The sequence below is a fragment of the Trachemys scripta genome, chromosome 17 (assembly GCF_013100865.1).
Source record: "Trachemys scripta elegans isolate TJP31775 chromosome 17, CAS_Tse_1.0, whole genome shotgun sequence".
NCBI lineage: Eukaryota > Metazoa > Chordata > Testudines > Emydidae > Trachemys > Trachemys scripta.
This window is the reverse complement of record NC_048314.1, coordinates 13625677-13644055: the sequence shown is the minus strand read 5'-3', so window position 1 is coordinate 13644055 and position 18379 is coordinate 13625677. Positions and strand designations below refer to the sequence as shown.

The window sequence follows — 18379 nt, the reverse complement described above, 5'->3', positions numbered from 1 at the left end:
CCCCCGCCTTCTAATCTGCAATAATCTCAGGGACGGAGATGATAGGGGGAGCGTAGAATGTCTATGATTCTGGGGGGACTGCATGGTCACCTGTGCTACTGAGTCCGCCACGCTGACCAAACAGGAAATGAAATTCAAAAGTTCCCAGGGCTTTTCCTGTGTACCTGGCCAGTGTATCGGAGTTCAAAATGCTGTCCAGAGCGGTCACAATGGAGCACTCTGGGATAGCTCCCGGAGGCCAATACTGTCGGTTTGTGTCCGCACTACCCCAAATTCGACCCAGCAAGGTCGATTTTTAGCGCTACTCCCCTTGCCAGGGAAGAGTACAGAAGTTGATTTTAAGAGCCCTTTAGGTCGACGGAATGGGGTTGCTTTTGTAGACACATTCATTATAAAATCGACCTAACGCGGCTAAATTTGACCTAACCTTGTAGTGTAGACCAGGGCTAAGCAGTGTAACTTTTATACTGATGAAATTGCATCTACACTAGGGTGTTGTAAGGCTGTGTCTACACTGCCACTTTCAGTGCTAAAACTTTAGTGGTTCAGGGGTGTGAAAAAGCACACCCTTGAGCGACAAAAGTTTTAGCGCTGAAAAGCGCCAGTATAGATGGCTGCTGGCGATACAGCTACCACCCCTCATTCGGGGTGTTTTTTTTTTTTTTTTTTTTTAATCGTCGGGAGAGCTCTCCCCCGGTGATAAATTGTGTCTACACTGCCCATGTCGCAGCGCGGCCGCAGCAGTGCTGTACCTGGGCAGTGTAGACATCCCCATAGGCTTTAACTCTACTGGTTTAGTTAGAGTGGTACAACTTTCTGGTATAGACCTCTCCATAGGACATGGACTGCCCAACTCTGGCAATTCAAACAGAGTGGGATTCCAAAAAGCTAAGAGTGGAATTTAAATAGCACTTTAAACACAGTACAAATACTTCATCATCAGAATTAGATTAATTAAAAAAGATTAAAATTAAGCCAAAATTGGGTGTGTGCCTTTGCCACATACAGATTTTATCCCCTCCGCCCTCTGGAAATTTCCATTACTTGCATCTGAAGAAGTGAGGTTCTTACCCACGAAAGCTTATGCTCCCAATACTTCTGTTACTCTTAAAGGTGCCACAGGACCCTCTGTTGCTTATTATAAATGCTGGAGGCAAAGTGGGGTTTGGGGTGGAGGCTGACAGCTCGTGACCCCCCCCTATGTAATAACCCTGCGACCCCCTGAGGGGTCCCGACCCCCAGTTTGAGAACCTCTGCTCTAGCATGTCTTCAGTCCTGCTCCTGAAGAGAAGGGCGAGGGCCTCATAGGACAGAGTCTGGAGCTTCCCCTTGCAGACCCCTCCTTTCTTGGGTTGGATTTGGGGCTGCCTCTATTCTGGGACTGAAGAGCACCCCTTCCCCTACAGGGTTTGATGAGGCACAGTTTGGCTTTGCCAGAGGCAGGCTGCTGAGCCGTTTTTTTTTTTTTTTTTTTTGGCCTCTTTTCAGCGTTCTCGCCTCTCCCACCGCGGCCATCTTTATTCCTGGCACCGACCCCCTCGGCCTGTTTGCTTCTTGTGAACAGTCGGAACGCTCCCTCCCCACGTTGCAGTCCCGGGGTCTAAGCCCAGGTAAATGCCCCCTAAACGGATAAGGTGAGGGAACAACGGCAGGCTCACGCAACACGCCCTAAACAGACCCTGTGCCCTTAACCAAGATGGCGGGTCGGGCTAGGCCCTTCCCCCAGGCCCGAGATTCCATGCCCTTAACCAAGGTGGCCGTCTGAAGCGTTGGGTATTCTGCAAGTTCCGTGCCCTTAACCAAGATGGCGGTCATGCCAGTCACAGAGTAGTACGGCGGAATTGTCGCTGTTAACTGACGTCATTCCGCAGTGCCTTTCTGGTCTCCATGGGAACCTACGCGGCTGGCTTAGGAAGATGGCGGCTCTAGAGAGGTCGACGGGGGCCGCTCGGGATCAGGACTCCAGGCTTCTGTGCTTCTAGAGGGACGCACCGCTACCGCTTGCCTTTCCCCCGCCGCCGGGATGTTCGGGGACGGCGTGGCGTGCGGGGCCGATGTGGAGTCGCTTTGGCGAAGAGACCAGGGGACCCGCTGCGAGGCGGTGAGCGGCTGTGCTGGTTGTGGGGGCAGGAGCCATTCGCCGCGGCCGTGGGTTGGTGGGTACCTCGGCCCTTTCTCCTGCACCCGGCGTCCGCTCGCCTTCCCGGGTCCCGGAGCAGAGCGTCCCTGTCTGTCCCGTGCAGCTCCGTGCTGCCTCCCTGCATGAACTGCCGCCGCGGTACCCTAGTGCCCCCCATCCACTACTGCCAGGGCAGGCTGACCCCGACCCTGTCCTGCCCCTTCAGACTTTCTTTGTCATCCTCTCAGGACTCGGGAGTCAGACTCAGATGAGGGGAGGCGTTTTGACATTGTAGACCTGGACAACTTCATTGAGGTGGTCTAATTTATTCTGGATATTTCTGATGAGGAAACAAATCTTTCAAATTAAAATAAATACAAATTCCCCAGGATAAGTTAAATAAAGTCTGAGGGATTCTGGTCTTCTCTGCCCTGGAGCTGCTGGAATAGTTCTTTGCTTCAGTGGCTCTGCCCAGAATATAAGGAATTCCCACCAATGGAGCCTGCCTCAAGATGGATAAAGTACAGAAAAACACACACCTCAAACTTGCCTCAGTACCTGAGGTGAACATCTCAGTCTCAAGGTTTGCAAAAACAAATAAAAACATAAAAATGGTGATCCCAGTTGATGGGTGCTGCCTCTCTCAAAGATCTGTTGCGCAAACACAGGGAGAAATTGCAGAATACAGCTGTGAGACTGCAACTTCGACCGCAGAGATAGCGATGACTGGACCTCTCTCTCTGGTCAGGTCCAAAAGCCATTACCCCAAAAATCTTCTCAGAAGCCTGCTATCCTCATTTTTCACTTGGAAAAGCTTCCCTCTACTTTCTCATATCAAAGTTGTCTTCCTTTTAGCAATTACCTCTGTGAGAAAGGTCAGCAAAGTAGAAGCTCTTTCCTGCTGAGAATCCTTTTTTTACTTCTTTCCAGATAGGGTTATACTTTTAGAACCCCTGAATTCACATCTAAAGTGTATTCTTCAAGTCAGTCAGGAATCTGTTATTCCTTTCTTCTTCTGTAAACCATCTACACTGCTAGTCCAGATCTTTGGCTCGCATAATCATAATACATATGCAGGAGGCAAGCTAATTTTGAGTGCACAATAGTACAAACACTAAGTGCTGCCACAGGAACTTTAGTTTTCCAGTCCGCGTTCAGAAGTGCTCCCATTTTCACACTTTTTCATAGTGGAAGTGCTAATTATAACCTGCTTCTCCATCTATTCCTTCATTCCGGCTTTGAAACACTCTGACTTGCTGAATCCATAGCAATGTTCCATCAGCTGCTTTATTTCTCATTGGGTAGCTGGCTGGTTGCTGAAACTGGAGTGAAGCCACATCTGTATTTGAAAATTCCAAGAGCTAAATTATGTAAAGCTGCTGTGAACTGCCTATCTGTTCTTTATACTGTGCCCCAGGGGCATATGGAATGCTGCAGAAAATCCAGACTGCAGATCTTGGCTAGGAAAGCATGTTTACTTGTTTGCAGGTAGCAGATACCCTCAGCACAGATATTTCTGTATCTTCTTGTTTTATGATGTTTTGTTTGGTGGAGTAGTCTGTTTGAGGCAGTTTTTAGCACCCGTCTGAAAATCGAAGAACTGTCAAAATTAAGCACAACTCCCACTAGCTGAGATGTGTCTGAAGGTGCAAAATGAAAAATAAACCAGGCTGATGGGCTCAGCACATTTCTAAAAGATTGTGGCTCCTTGTGAATGTAGACTCTGGAACCCTGTGGGAGATGTTGGATCCAAACTGTGAAGTCTGGTCCAAGGACTGGCTTGCTGTATGTCTTGTACAGTGTTGAGACATCATGGTTATAAGCATAGTATAAATACCTAGTGTTGCTGATGTCTGATTAATAATAATTCAGGCAGTTTCTTTGTCATGGCAAAAAACCACAGTGGTCATAAATATATGGAAAAAATCCAGGAAGTCATGAACACACATTGCTTTGACCAAATAGCCTTTGCTTTTGAATTTATTTTTAAAATTTGTTTTCATTAAAAATTATTTAAAACAGCACCTCACTCTCCCATACTTCACTGGACCTGTATAGAGCCAAATTTGTAAAAGCCACAGAGGAGTCTTGCTTACTGGTTTTAAAGACCTTAAAAGTCACCAGTTTTATCAAAGCCATGACTATGACAAACAAAGAGCCTGAATAATAATGGTCTTTGGAGATGGAAGTAATCTGATACTCTGCACAAGGAGAAGAGGTGTTTATGTTCAAGGCCCAGCTAGATATAGGGAATAGGGAAGCATTATTTATTTCTTTGCATAACACAAGAATCAGGGGTCACCCAATGAAATTAATAGGCAGCAGGTTTAAAACAAACGTAAAGAAGTACTCCTTCACACAATGCACAGTCAACTTGTGGAACTCATTGCTGGGGATGTTGTGAAGGCGAAAAGTATAACTGGGTTCAAAAAAGAATTAGATAATTTCATGGAGGATAGGTCAATCAGTGGCTATTAGCCAAGATAGTCAGGGACACAACCCCATACTCTGGGTGTCCCTAAACCTCTGGCTTCCAGAAGCTGGGACTGAACAACAGGAGATGGATCACACAGTAATTGCCCTGTTCTGTTCATTCCCTCTGAAGCATCTGGCAGTCATCGCTTTTGGAAGACAGGATACTGGGCTAGATGGCCCATTTGTCTGACCCAGTGTGGCCATTTTTATGTTTTTATGTAGGTATGCTGCACTGGAGGAGCAAGAATGAGGGGAATCTATATCCATTCATGTTGATAATATGCTAAAAGTAACTGAATTTTCTTACCCTAGTAGTACAGTACATACATAGTGTGGACCCCAGTGCCTTATACATCAGTAAAATTGGGTTCTATGTTTCCACTCTCATAACTCTGGTACTGTCCTTTCCTACTTATTCTCCTGAGTACCTATTCACTGTAATAGAAGGTTGGCATCTGTATCATCACCCTGTTGATTTGAGGGAAGTCAAGGAGCAAGTGACCTCTGTTTCTCTGAGACTAAAACCAGGGTTGCTCCATAAAGTGACCTGCTAGAGGTATACTTAGATTTGATAACTTTTCTTCTCTTTGTGAAACATGAACTCCACTGGCCTGAGAACTGTTCTTGCATGCAGGACTCCACAGTGCATACCAGGCACCAATTAGCTAGGAACCCAATATGCAAGGTCCCTTTTGAGTATATATTCAGTATATTGACTGACAAAAGGGAAATGTCCTAAGTGGGTTTCTGTGCACCCATCTTTCGTTGTTTCATTTGTAGAACATTATTTTTCTTCCAACAGAAAAGCTGTCAGACTGGGGAGATCTCAACCGTGGAGGCTGCAGCACAATCCCATTCCAGCCGAGATGCTGGCATGCAGACTGATCAAAGTGAGGAGACTATCCAAGACTTGGATCTCCAGAAGGAAGCTCCTGTGGATTATGCTGGCCTGCTCTCGTTCCTTCAGGGAGTGGAGGATGTTGTGATCAAAGAGCTGAATAAAAACTGGATAAGTCATGCCTTCGATGGCTTTGAGGTGAACTGGGTAGATCAGAATGAAACGGTAGGTTGATAGAATTCAGAGCAATATGACCATACTAGACAGTGCCCATAGCAACAGCTGTGGAATAGTTGGCTCTGTTACCTGGTGCTGAGACTGTCATTGCTTGACTCTGTTCATAAGAAAATAAGTATTCTTTCTCCGTTTGCCTTCACCCCAGTCTAGATAGGTAACATGTCCTTGTGAGTAGCAACAGTGTGTAATACTGGCTTCATCAAAAGGAAGTTTACAACTGTAGTAGGTTAGTTTCCTCCTCTCTGCAACCAGTGCAGTTTAAAATCTCTGCTCATTTAGATCTTCCTGCCATGTTCTTCAGGAACTAGTGTATTAATAATTGTCTGGCAGCCTCTGGAAGTCATTGCAGTGCCTGTGGTTTGGCCTGGTCACATGATGGTTATCCAGTGTGCTGTGTGCAGGAATGTGGGCAGCTGGTAGCTATTGGTGCATGCTGGGTATGTTTATTGCTACCTATTATCAGATTATGGTTTGAAAGCACAGTGTAGGTCTTAAATCCCCAGAATTGTGGAGTGGGACTGCCCCAAGCCTTCGGGTATGGGCTCCTTAGTCTTTTCTGTAATTGCTCTGAAGATAGTAGAGTGGACCCACTGTGAGATGACATTATGGAGAGACATTTGGTTTGGTGGGAGCATGCAGAGTTTTGCGTGTGATGCTCTCAACAGGAGGCAAACTTCTGTCTTACCTGTATCTACAAACCATAGTTTGTGTCTCCCCAGACTCTGCTGCTATCAAGAGAATGGGAGTGTGGATCCTGACCAGGATATTGGTCTGTGGAGATAACGTGATTCTTTCTTCAGTCTTTGAATATAGATCCTAATTCTCTGTATCTCCATAGGTTGTTGGCTCAGTATTTGGATTTAATCTTTTCCAGGTGTCCTGTTTGCATAGCTTATCGTACCCAGAGGCTCAGGATCAGAAGTTGCAGGTGACCAGCATCTCCTGGAATGCCACTGGATCAGTTGTTGCATGTTCTTATGGCAGGTGAGCACCTGAGTTGATCCAGAGCACAACTGAGAATGGTCTGTGAGACATTTCAGACTGGCCTGCATTCAGAAGCATTGGAGAATGTTTACTTGCTTTGTAATAACTAACCATGTGTATAAGCAACTTATTTATGTTGAAAAAGATATTTAATTGATATTCAGAAAAATCAGAACCCAAGGGCAGTTCTAATTTAGGTCAGATATCCTTTCCCTTTCCTCTCTGTCCATTATCTCCAATCCCAAAAACTAAAGTATATTTTCTCAATGTTTTGTTCTTAGACAGATTCTGTTGAAAAATGTAAAGAGGAGGTGTATGTTTGTATGTGTCTGCAGTGTGTGTGTATATGTATGGGATGGTTGGATGTGCATACTTGCCTTCATTATAAATTGCTTGTTAGCCATCACGTGGTCTCCAAGCCCATATAGAATACACCTGGTGCTCATACACAGAAATGCTCTCAACGGTGTTCTCGCATGCCAGATATTATTTGGATTAGATTTTCTTCCAGCAGGGCTAACCGTCATTTTAGTCTGCTTTGTTATTGCGAGTGTGGTGAGTAACACTTCAGCCCCTATCAGTTCTCCTTATTCAGCTGCAATGGTCACTGCTCAGCAGCGCAACACTTTTCCTCTCTAGAGCACTTTCAAACCCTGAACTCCTTGTTGGAATGAAATGTTGTTGGCTTTTCATCCTCTCTGCAGAACAGTTGCTTTTGGTAACTTAAAAAGGAGGAAGTGCGTGCTTTATTTGAATGGTGGCTGTGAAGTAACTTTCCCAAATATGGATTCCAGGCTGTTCCTTTATTAGTATAGTTAATAGGTCCTGTCCTGTAATAATGATTTATATCAAAGAACTGTTGTCAAACACTCCCATCATACTGGGGTGCACCAACACATACTCATAAACCTAACACTCCACAGAGATGCATTGTAACCCCAGCCTCCTCTAAACAAAGCCTTTTGTAGCCCCAGAGAGCACGTGCCAATGGAAATGGGAATCTGCTTAGCTGAGTGTCTCTATGTAACAATGACTGGATGAGGTGTAACTTCCATTTTGACTTCTTTTCTTTTCCAGACTGGATGACGGGGACTGGAGCACAGAAAAATCCTATGTTTGTACCTGGAACCTGGACAGAAGGGGGTTAAATCCAAAGTGTCCTGATCTAGTAGTGGATGTTCCCAGTTCTGTCATGTGCCTGGCTTTCCATCCATCACAGCCTTCGCTGATCATTGGTAGACTGCTCTTGCCTTAGATTTTATTTTTAATTGTTCCTTTATCTTCTTCAACTAGTGCTGCTGATTTTCTCTACAGGGCTACTGGGTAGGGTGACCAGACAGCAAATGTGAAAAATTGGGATGGCGGTGGGTAGTAATAGGAGCCTATATAAGAAAAAGACCCAAAAATTGGAACTATCCCTATAAAATCGGAACATCTGGTTACCCTATACCTGGGACTCCTCCCAAGAGGAATGGCAGTGCACTTCCTCAGTCACTTCCCAAGCCCCAAGGCAAGGGAAGTGTTGCTGCCAAATGTGTAATTGCTGTTTCATCCGAGGCACTAGGAATCAGGACCTTCCCTTGTCTCAGTGCGACCTTCCCTTCTCTTAGTAGGCTTTACCTGTTTTATACTACCTCTTGGAGCACCTAGCGATTCTTGATAAGAAAGTGGGCAACCTGGGAGATGGGGGAGAGAGGGCAAAATCAGGCTTTGGATAAGTATTCTTTTTCAAGATGGCTGCATATTCCCACGTATGGTATTACGCTGCCTAGTGATGCCTAATGGCAGAACCTTCCCTTAGCATTGTCTCTTAGAGTGCTCTTGCATCCTCTTGTACCCCTTCCCTCAGCCGTCTGAGAGCGAGGCTATATCAGGGGACGCAGCATCATCTACCACCTCAGTTCCTTTCAACCACAAGATTGAATGGAAGTGAACTGTTTGGGTCTGGAGTTCTTTCTTCTTGAGTATTCATTGGTGTTATATTGTTGTTAATAGTAGTTAGTATAAGTATAGAAATAGTTACTTAATTGTTAGTGTTTCATTTCTGGGTGATGGTGGAACTGAAGAGGAAGAAGAAACCAAGATTCAAGAGGTGTGTTTCATGCCCTACTGCCTTCTCAGCAGTGGATGACCACATCAGGTGCCTCAAGTGTTTGCGAGAGGTCACTCTCCGTCTGAGTATTCTCTCTGCTGAACTTCGATACCCCAGAGCTCACAAGCAGAGGCAGAACAGATTGCAAGGGCTTCTCCCGAAGGAGGCTCTTGAAGCTAAACCCTTGGGATCCGGATGGTCATCGGAAACAAGATCTGAGCAGCACTATTGACTCCTGTGACTTCAAGAAAATTGAAGCAGTTGGAGGATTCCAGGAAGTCAGAACCCCTATCAGCTTTGGCTCCAATTCTCACTGTTCCTGCAATTAGGTCTTTGCTATGCCAGAACCAAGGGCCACGTGGTTGGCTCTGGCTGTCTTATTGGATCCATTCTATTCTTACAGAGCCTCTATGGCTCCAAAAGTCAAGGTTGGTTTTGGGGTCAGGCTTGGGAGCCAGGAGCATGAGTCTGGTGTTGGATCCGCTGCTGTCTACTTCTTCGTCTCTGACCTTGGCTCCTGCTTTGATTCCACTTACGTTTTCCGTTCTGAAGAATACTGTTACGTGATCTCTGAGGTTCACTGTGAGGCTTCTGATTAATCCTCAGATCTGAGCAAAAAAAGCAGAGGACCTTGAGAAAGAGGCAGGCTTCGCTGGCCTCCTCATCTGTAAGAAGAGTAGAACTGTCTGTACGTCCTCCTCCTAGGACTCCTACAGGATCCTCGCAAAGGTTTCCTCCTTACCTCCCTCAAGGTCCTTTGGTATCTCCAGTGCACTCTCTGGCAGATCCATATCTGAAGGAGGCTAGAGGAAGAATTAAGAGGCCTGTTTCTTCCTGGTTTGCCCCTCCCTTTGGTCCTCCTCCTGTGGGGATGCTCCTGAATCCCAGTTGTTGGGAAGACTGACAGTCCTTGGTGTCATGGCCTTATTGGGAGCTGCTGCAGGAACTTTTTAGTTATCCTCCACATGGATGGAGAGGTGAGCTTTCATCTGCTAAGGATCCAGTGATTTGGAAATCCCAGATCCAGTTCCTCCAGATCTGTCTACATCTCAGGCAGTGGTGCCTGATAATTGATAGCCTCTCTTTTTGAACAGGAGCATGTGGACACTCACTGTGATCCTGATTTGTCACCAGATGAGCATGTGGGAGCTGCTTCGGTCTCCTGCCCTTTTAAGGATACTACACTATTTCATGAATTAGTGGATCATGTGATGTCCACTTTGAATCTGCCTTCAGTGCCTGTGGAAGAGACTTCTCATCCGATGTTTGACATTCTTGGTGATACTTCCAGGAATAGGATATCCCTACCTATTTTGGATTTTGCTTTAGCCAGCTCAATCCATGTGGTCTATTCCTGCTTCTTGTCAACCTGTCTCCAGGAAAGCTGGCAAACTAGATCATTTACCCTCAGAAGGATTTTCATATGGACCCTGTACCTAAGTCGCTGGTGGTGCTGCTGCCAGTAGCAGAGCAAGATCTGGACAAGCTCACCCTATCCTTATTGACCGAGAGGGGAAGAAGATTCTTCCTAAGCGAGAAGGGTGTTCTCTTCTTTATCCTTTGGTATTAGGGTGGCAAGTTACCAAGCTGTCGTGTCCTGCTATCAGTTTCACTTGTGGGAGAAGATACTGCTGTTTGTGCAGGATTTGGCAGATGACAAAAGGAGATTGAGTAACACAATTTCAACGGAGGGTCAAAATATGGTGAAACGCTCCTTTAGGGTTTTGTTTAATGTCTTGGACTCTTCTGCTAGCATATTGGCTTCTGTAGTGATGCTGAGGAGACGTGCTTGGCTTCGTTCCTTTTCTCTGGAGATTGATACAGACATAACGATGAAGGGGATGGTCTTTTCAGTGAAAATACTGATGAGTTACTGAAAAAATTGAAGGAGAAAGATTGACAAACTCGTTCTTTGGTCTTAATTGCTTCTATTAGAAGGAGATTGCTGCTTTGCGTTATCAGAGGCAGTACTATCCACAGTCATCTTCAACTTATTACCCAGCAAATCAGAGATGTCAACAACAGTACCAGCAGGCTACATTCTTTCAGAACAGCATAAGAAGAGGTCATTTAAATCAAGACCTAAATCTAAGCATTCTCCTATTTCTATGACTATTTTGTCTCATGTCAGACCTCAGATGTGATGGGAAGATCAAGAGTCAAGAACCAACCATCTAGGATCCTTCCCTTCCTCTGTTTGGAGAGAGGCTAGAGTGCATGGAGGCTTATAATATCAGACAAATGGGTTCTAGAAGTTAAAGAAAAGAGCTATGCCATACAGTTTGAAAGACTACCCATTCCAATTCCCCATATCCTTCCTTTGTCGGGGAATCTGAACGTTAACATGCCACACGTTACATTGATTAAAAACTGGCTAACTGATAGGTCTCAAAATGTAATTGTAAATGGGGAATTGTTATTGAGTGGGTATGTTTTCAGTTGAGACCGGCAGGGATGGGTTCTTAGCCATACGCTATTTAACATTTTTATTAATGACCTAGAAGAAAATATAAAATCATCACTGATAACATTCGCAGGAGACATGAGAATTGGGGGAGCGGTAAATAAGGAAGAGACAGGTGACTGATTCAGAACGATCTGGATTGCTTAGTAAACTGTGCGAAGCAAATAATATGCATTTGAATACAATTAAATGTAAATGTGTATATCTAGGAACAAAGAATGTAGGCAATACATACTTCATCCTGGGAAGCAGTGACTCTGAAAAGGATTTGGAGATTGTGGTGGATAATCAGCTGAATATGAGCTCCCAGTGTGACACTGTGGCCAAAAGAGCTAATGCAATCTTGGGATGCACAAACTGGGAAATCTTGAGTAGCAATAGAAAAGTTATTTTACGTCTCTATTTGGCATTGGTGCAACCACTGCAGGAATACTGTGTCTTCTGGCACCCACCCTTCAAGAAAATGTTGATAAATTGGAGAGGGTCAGAGAAGAGCCATGAGGATGATTAAAGGATTAGAAAACTTGCCTTATAATGATAGACTCAAGGAGCTTCATCTATTTAGTTTAACAAAGAGAAGGTGGGATGACTTTATTACAATATGTAAGTATCTATATGGGGACAAATATTTAATGATGGGCCCTTCCATCTAGCAGAGAAAGGTATAACATGATCAAATGTCTGGAAGTTGAAGCTAGACAAATTCAGATTGGAAATAAGGAGTACCTTTTGAATGGTGCGAGTAATTAATCATTAGAACAATTTACCAAGGCTCGTTGTGGATTCTCCATTACTGAACATTTTAAAATCAAGATAGGATATTTTTTTTGTGTAGCTGCAAGCCCCATTCCAGAGCCTGGCAGCTGTGCCACAACACCATCTAAGATCGCCTGGTCAGAGCCATCCCACCACCCGTGGGGAAGGTTGCTGTGAACTCTGCCATCCCTGGAATGGACAGACAACTGCGACTGGACATCGTCATCACCAACGAAGACTGGAAGAAGATCATTATGATGGATGTCACAATTCCCCTTGAAAACAGGACCCTGGCTTTCCGCGATGCCTGATCTCAAAAGCTGGAGAAATAAAACTCTCTGACCGACACATTGAGAGCAAGGGGCTACAAGGTCCAAACTCGCACGCCAATTGTCGGAGCCCTGGGGGTATAGGTCCCCAGTAACGAGTGAGTGTTGAGAGAATGTGGAATCGGTCAACACTACTCTTGGCTGATGCGGCAACTCATGGTGTCAGAAGCCATCAAGTAGTTGAGGGTCATCTACCTAGAACACATCACCGGACATTGCCAGTACCAGGAGGGATGAGCTGGAGTGCCGATGAGAAGTGCAGTCAGGAAAGTAATTCAAATACTTTCCTGATGGATTGCATTTTCTAATGGACAACCTACCCTAAATTCTCAATTACTAGGGGAAAATCTTCACTCATTGATATATTTGCTTTCCACGACCAACTCTTTGTATAACTTTTCATGAGTGATGTACCTGACGCTAATATCTAAACTGTATTGTTAAATTTACTCACCTAAATTTGGGTTATTGCTGATTATGCACTATATGTATCTTATGACTTTTAAAACAAAGTTTGTATTTGTAGATAATCTAAGCACTATACCCAGATGTACAGACACTCTTTTCTTAACCTGTATATTATATAATATTTTAACATTAGCTTTAATAAAATTTTTAAACCTGTTTTTATCTGGTTAAGACGTCATTCATTATTGGCATAATGTCAGCTAGAAGGGTGAGTGAATTGAATGCCTTGATGTCTGATCCATTGTTTACTGCTTTTCATAAAGATAAGGTAGTTCTTATGCCTGAAACCAGATTTTTGCCAAAAGTGGCACCTGACTTTTAAATCAATCAATTACTTTGCAGGCATTTTTTCCAAAGCCTCGTATGAAAAAGGGGGAATCTGTTATATGTACTTTGGATGCAAGAAGAGCTCTTACATATTATTTAAACGTGATTTAAAAGTTTTGAAAATCATCCAGCTTATTTGTGTTTTATGCTAAGAATTATATGGGTTATGTCATCTTTCTAGACTATTTCTAGATGGATTAAACAACACATTGTACCATCATGTATAATATTCAACAATCACATTCCTCCAGAGCTGTGGCAGCTTCTTTTGCTTGCCTTAAGCAAGTCCCTGCTGCTGAAATCTGCAGGGCTGAGACCTGGAATTTTGTACACACTTTTACTAAGTATTATGCTCTTGATTTGGCCTCCAGGGCTGATGGTAGATTTGGTAGCGCAGTGCTTCAGTCTCTATTTCATTAGGACTCTGTTCCTGCCTCCAGGTTATCTTCAGCACTGCTTATCAATCTGTCCCATAAATTGGAATATACAGAGCCACTTGAAAAAATGAAGATTACTTATGTGTAACCGGAGTTCTTCAAGATGTCTCTGCATATTCACACTTCCTACCCGTCTTCCCCTCTTTCTCAGAGTCCTGGTTTATTCTGCATGTCTGGTTTGCAGTGGAAGAAACTGAGGTGGTAGAAGGGACTGCGGCCTTGCCTTCAGAACGTTTGGAGACACTGAGGCAAAAGGTAGGAGGGGGCACAAGAACACTAACTGCTAGAAGGTTCTACCATTAGGTACCACTAGGTGGTGCAATACCCATGAGCAGGAATAGGCAGAATCATCTCGGAAACTCTTTTACATAGCATTGCATCAGAGCTGAATATGTCCCCTGTGTGGATGCAAATCAGTTGAAGCCTATAGCATTGTTCCTGGTTACACCAGAGACTAATTTATTTTCCTTTGGCCCTTTTTGTTCAGGACAACTCTTTCTAGGGGCCAACCTATTTACAGTCAATAACAAAGTAAACAGAGCCTATCATGCGACGTGTGACTTCCATTAGTAGCCATTGCTTATGTTCTATTGATCCTTTGTCATCTACAGGTGGCCTTTACAGTGGGGAGGTCTTGATATGGGACACGAGCAGGATAGAAGACCCCTTGATCTGGAGGACAGGGATGACAGATGACACTCATACAGATCCAGTTTATCAGGTAATAGGGGGCAGTCCACATGTTAGTGGGGTGTTCATTGGGTTTGGAGGGCAGGGGAGGAATCTCAATCCTGACATTTCATCCATTTCCTGGACATCTTCACACCAGCTTAGTACTTGCACAGTTGCATTGAAATCTTTAAATTCTCATTGCTAGATTAACTTAACCTCAGCACAGTTGAATAGGGCAAATCCTCAGACTGGTTTGTTGGTAGTGTCACCTAATGTCATTTGTCCTGAGACTTAATAGTGTTCTTGAATGTAGGGTTACTGGGCTTGGCAAGGCCCCTTTTCAGCGTTTTCTCATGTTGGGAACAGGTTGACTGGTTACAGGACTCAAAGCACAGTCACAACTTCCAGATTCTGAGTGTATCCACAGACGGAAAGATCCTTGTGTGGCAGACACAGAGAAATGGTCAGCTGACATTAGTTGAAGGATTCGCCTTAGTAGCTCAGCAGATCCCTCGGAGTATGAAACTTAAGAAGGTGAGTTCAATAATTCCAGAGAACATTGACTTGAAACCACCTTTTAATGGGCTTGGTGTGAGTTAGAATAGCTTGGGTTACGAGAGAGCACAGGTAGGTGGCTGTAGCTTCCATTGTGATGGGGAAGCAGAGAGAGAATGAAGCCCATTTATCAACACGTACAGTAAACTTTGGCTTTCCCATTACCAACCCAAAGGATAGTGTGGAAACTGGCCACAGCAGCCTTGCCCTGAACTAAAGCTAAATGACCAAAGCTGTAAGCAGCTAAGTTCTCCATCCTGAATTTGAATCCTTATTAGAGGATCAGTTCTGTAAAAAGAAAAAGGAAATGTTAAATGGTTGGTGCAGGTCATGCAGGCTATGATTAGTACGGCTTTCATGTACATGTTAAATTTCTGAGTCCTTGTGTCTCATGGATGGTTTGTCCCCTTTCCCCTAGCGCACACGTGGGGAGACAGCTGTGGGTGTGACCTCGCTCTCTTTCTCCCACTTTGATCCCAGTGTGTTTATCATTGGTGTGGAAGGTGGATATTCTCTCAAGTGCTCCACTGCGGTAGAGACCACTGCTGTCCCTAGGACAGGTAGCTCTGTTCCCCTCAAGGCACCTGCACAGTTTGCCTTTTCTCCTCATGGTGGACCTGTGTACTGTGTAAGCTGCTCACCTTTCCACAGGCAAGTAATGGGCAGAGTGCATTGGCACCAAATGTTAGTTTGTTACACAACCATATTGTTCTAATTGTGGTTTTCCTGAGTGACCTAGGGGTGGAAAAGATGAAATCAAGGGCCATATGCCAGAAGCCCTACTGTATCTGTCACAATGGAAAGCTGTTTCCTTCAAGGGAGTTGCACGAACTTACACTGAATGTGCCCCTTGTATAGGTGCAACTTCATTGAAGCCCATAGCATTGTCCTTATTTCCCCTGGGCTCTTTTTATGCAGGACAACTCTTCCCATAGTTCCATTAACAACTTTAGGGGACAGCCTGTTTCCACATCAGTGTCAACTGCCCATCATGCTACTTGTGACTTTCATTAGTAGCCATCTAAGTTTATATTTGGAAGTGTACACTCAGTCTGTAGGTGCATCATTTAATGACAAACCATTTTAAATGTCCATAAATCTGTTTTCTTGAAACATGTTGGGAGTCCTGGTACTGCATATAATTTGCATGGGAGTGACCAGATTATGCTAGTCCCCTAGATCCTGAAATACAAGGGCCCTGGAGACTACAGGGCCAAAGATGCAGTGATTCATGTGACTGCAGTTCGTAGTGGCTAACAAAAAAAAAAAAGAAGAGGAATCTTGATATCATTCAGTCAAAAGGGCCATACATAAAGAAACCACAGACTTGTGCATCAACTCTCAGGCTGCTTAAGTGAACTCTGCTCTGTGTTCTTAATACTGATCCCCTAAGAAGTGTTTCTCATTTTCTCCAGGAATCTCTTTCTGAGTGGTGGTACTGATGGACATGTTCACTTGCACTCCATGCTGCAGGCACAGCCCCTTATTTCGCTCCAGTTATCAAAGAAGTACCTGTTTAGTGTGCGCTGGTCTCCAGTACGACCCTTGGTCTTTGCAGCTGCCACTGGAGAAGGTAGGTACCCTCTAGCTGCTTATTCTTAGAAGGAAAAACCAGGTTTTCTTCTGGGTTCTAACACTAGTGCTATGTAAAAGCTTACTGCTTAGCACTTCCCACACGGGCTTAAAACTTAATTTGTTTGACAGCTTGGAAACCCCAGCTTTCAATCTAAAACCCCCTGCATTATACCAATCATCAGGTCTGGAGTATCAACTACAGTTGTCATATCTTGCCCATTGCCACAGACTTGTGTGGATAGGTGAAATTTGCTATACCATGCCACGGCTAAAACTGTTTCCAGCTTTCAGGTGTTTAAAGCAATCATTTTTAGCACTAGTAGTTTGCAATATGACTGACACTAGAAACTGGCCTAGCATTTAAAGATGTCTGCAGGGCTGCAGCAGAACTTCTGCTAGCAGCTGGTTTCAACCTGCCCTGACTCCTGTGAGTAGATCTATACTTCATTGTAGCACTGCTTAATCTAGATACTGCCAGCAGGGGAGGACTTTCATCCCCACTGCTCTAGTGCTGCCAGGCTGGAGGGAAAGCTTGAACGAACACTGTTTTTATTACATTTGTTTACTGTAAAGACTGATGTGGATTATTTATTTTAAAGGAGAAGTGCAGCTGTTTGATTTTGGAAAGAGCTCCCAGAAGCCTGCAGTTTCTATAAAGCAAGCTTCAGCTCCGACTCCTGTGTACTGCATCGAGTTTAACATCAAGCAACCTCAGCTTCTGGCAGCAGGGGATGCCAGTGGGATGCTGAAAATATGGCAGCTGAGTTCAGACTTTATTCAACAGGGACCAAGAGAAATGAATCACCTTGAGCAGCTGGCAAATGAAGTCACTGATTGAGACACTAACAGGCCCGTGTTATCTTGCTACAGCAGAGGGTTGTTACCCTTTCTACCCAAAACTGGTCTGTAAAACAGATCCATTACATTTGTAATGAAGAGCAAGGTAAGTCCTAGTCACTCCGACCATCTTTACCTGAAGCTATGTAATGAGAGATTCTACTGGGGTTTGAGTCACACTTGAAATTGGTACTCAAGCATCAAGATGATTAAACACCAGTTGAAATTTTTGCTGCAGTTTGGACCAGTAACTTTTATTGAAGCACACTGCAATATTTGTTGTTTTAAGCTAAGCAGTTTAAGGTTACATCAGAAAGTAGCATTGATTATTGTAGAACACAAAGATGGAGACGCATGCAGGGCTACAGTTGGCAAACGCGAATATATTCTTTGTATTTTTAAAGGTTAGTGCTTTTATATCAATTCACAAACAGTGAACGTGTAAATTCTATGTAGTCATAAGCAGAAGGAAGTTCTCTGCCCTTGCTATCCATGTAGGGCTTCATGTGAGAGATGCAGTAATCTGCCTGTTCCCTGGTCAGGTTCTGAAAGACAAAATTGAAGATAGGGTGGTTAATAGCCTCGCAGTGGTGAAGACAAAACTGTTTTCATGGGTAAAGAACTTAACCTCCTTCTCAAGGTAATGGAAGGATTGGATTATTACAGATAGATAAATTACAGTAAGGCCTCAGAGGCAGAAGCTCCTGTTCAGTTATGCAGTATTTTTAAGATCCCCCACCTCAGAGAAAAATAGGTAACTTCCACTTCTCAGATCAGTCAGTTGACTTCTGTCCTTATCTCAGGATCCAGAATGGAAAACTTGTTACATAGTGACTTTTCCTTTCAGGACCTGTTCTCTCCTGTAGCTTTAACAGTAATGCCCTATTCAACTGTAGGGAGGTTAAATTTAATCTAGAGTTTCAGTGCAACTGGGAAAGTACTAATCTGGCTTCTTACTGATAGGGTGGAGTATAAAGCACTGGTGTACTCTCATTAAGGGATCAAACAAACTTGCAAATAGCTTTAGCTGCATCAATAAAATCTTTCAGGAGCATGGGAAAGGTATTGGCATTATTTTTGTGTTTGGGATGGGACGTTAACAGGTGTAGATCCATGTCAGTCAGCTTTGCAAAACAGACACAAAGTGCAAGGGCTCAGAACAGCTAGAGTTAATTTTCATGGTGCTAGTTGCTGCTGTCTTTCCTGAGATGGGG

The 18379-nt window shown here is 44.1% G+C and overlaps 2 protein-coding genes across 12 annotated transcripts in view; one reads left to right on the top strand and one right to left on the bottom strand.

The window, feature by feature from the left end:
* Window positions 1–1871: 1871 nt before the first annotated feature.
* DYNC2I2 (dynein 2 intermediate chain 2) lies at window positions 1872–17396 on the top strand. 3 transcript variants are annotated; one of them, XM_034793592.1, is made up of 9 exons: window positions 1872–2101; window positions 5397–5657; window positions 6544–6653; window positions 7731–7888; window positions 14138–14247; window positions 14565–14732; window positions 15172–15404; window positions 16169–16326; window positions 16928–17396. In XM_034793592.1, the coding sequence occupies exons 1-9, from the start codon at window positions 2024–2026 to the stop codon at window positions 17164–17166; spliced, it is 1515 nt and encodes a 504-aa protein (XP_034649483.1). In that variant the 5' UTR covers window positions 1872–2023; the 3' UTR covers window positions 17167–17396. The 3 variants fall into 3 exon arrangements, with proteins under 3 accessions (XP_034649483.1, XP_034649484.1, XP_034649482.1); XM_034793593.1 differs by having other exon boundaries at window positions 2040–2156; XM_034793591.1 differs by lacking the exon at window positions 1872–2101 and adding an exon at window positions 2771–2994.
* A 50-nt stretch (window positions 17397–17446) lies between these two features.
* Window positions 17447–18379, bottom strand: part of SPTAN1 (spectrin alpha, non-erythrocytic 1) — a 72358-nt gene continuing 71425 nt past the window's right edge. For all 9 annotated transcript variants that reach the window (XM_034793585.1, XM_034793581.1, XM_034793583.1 and 6 more), the window contains one exon: window positions 17447–17710. In XM_034793585.1, the coding sequence (XP_034649476.1) occupies window positions 17585–17710 (126 nt within the window). In that variant the 3' untranslated portion in view covers window positions 17447–17584. The remainder of the gene's footprint in view (window positions 17711–18379) is intronic.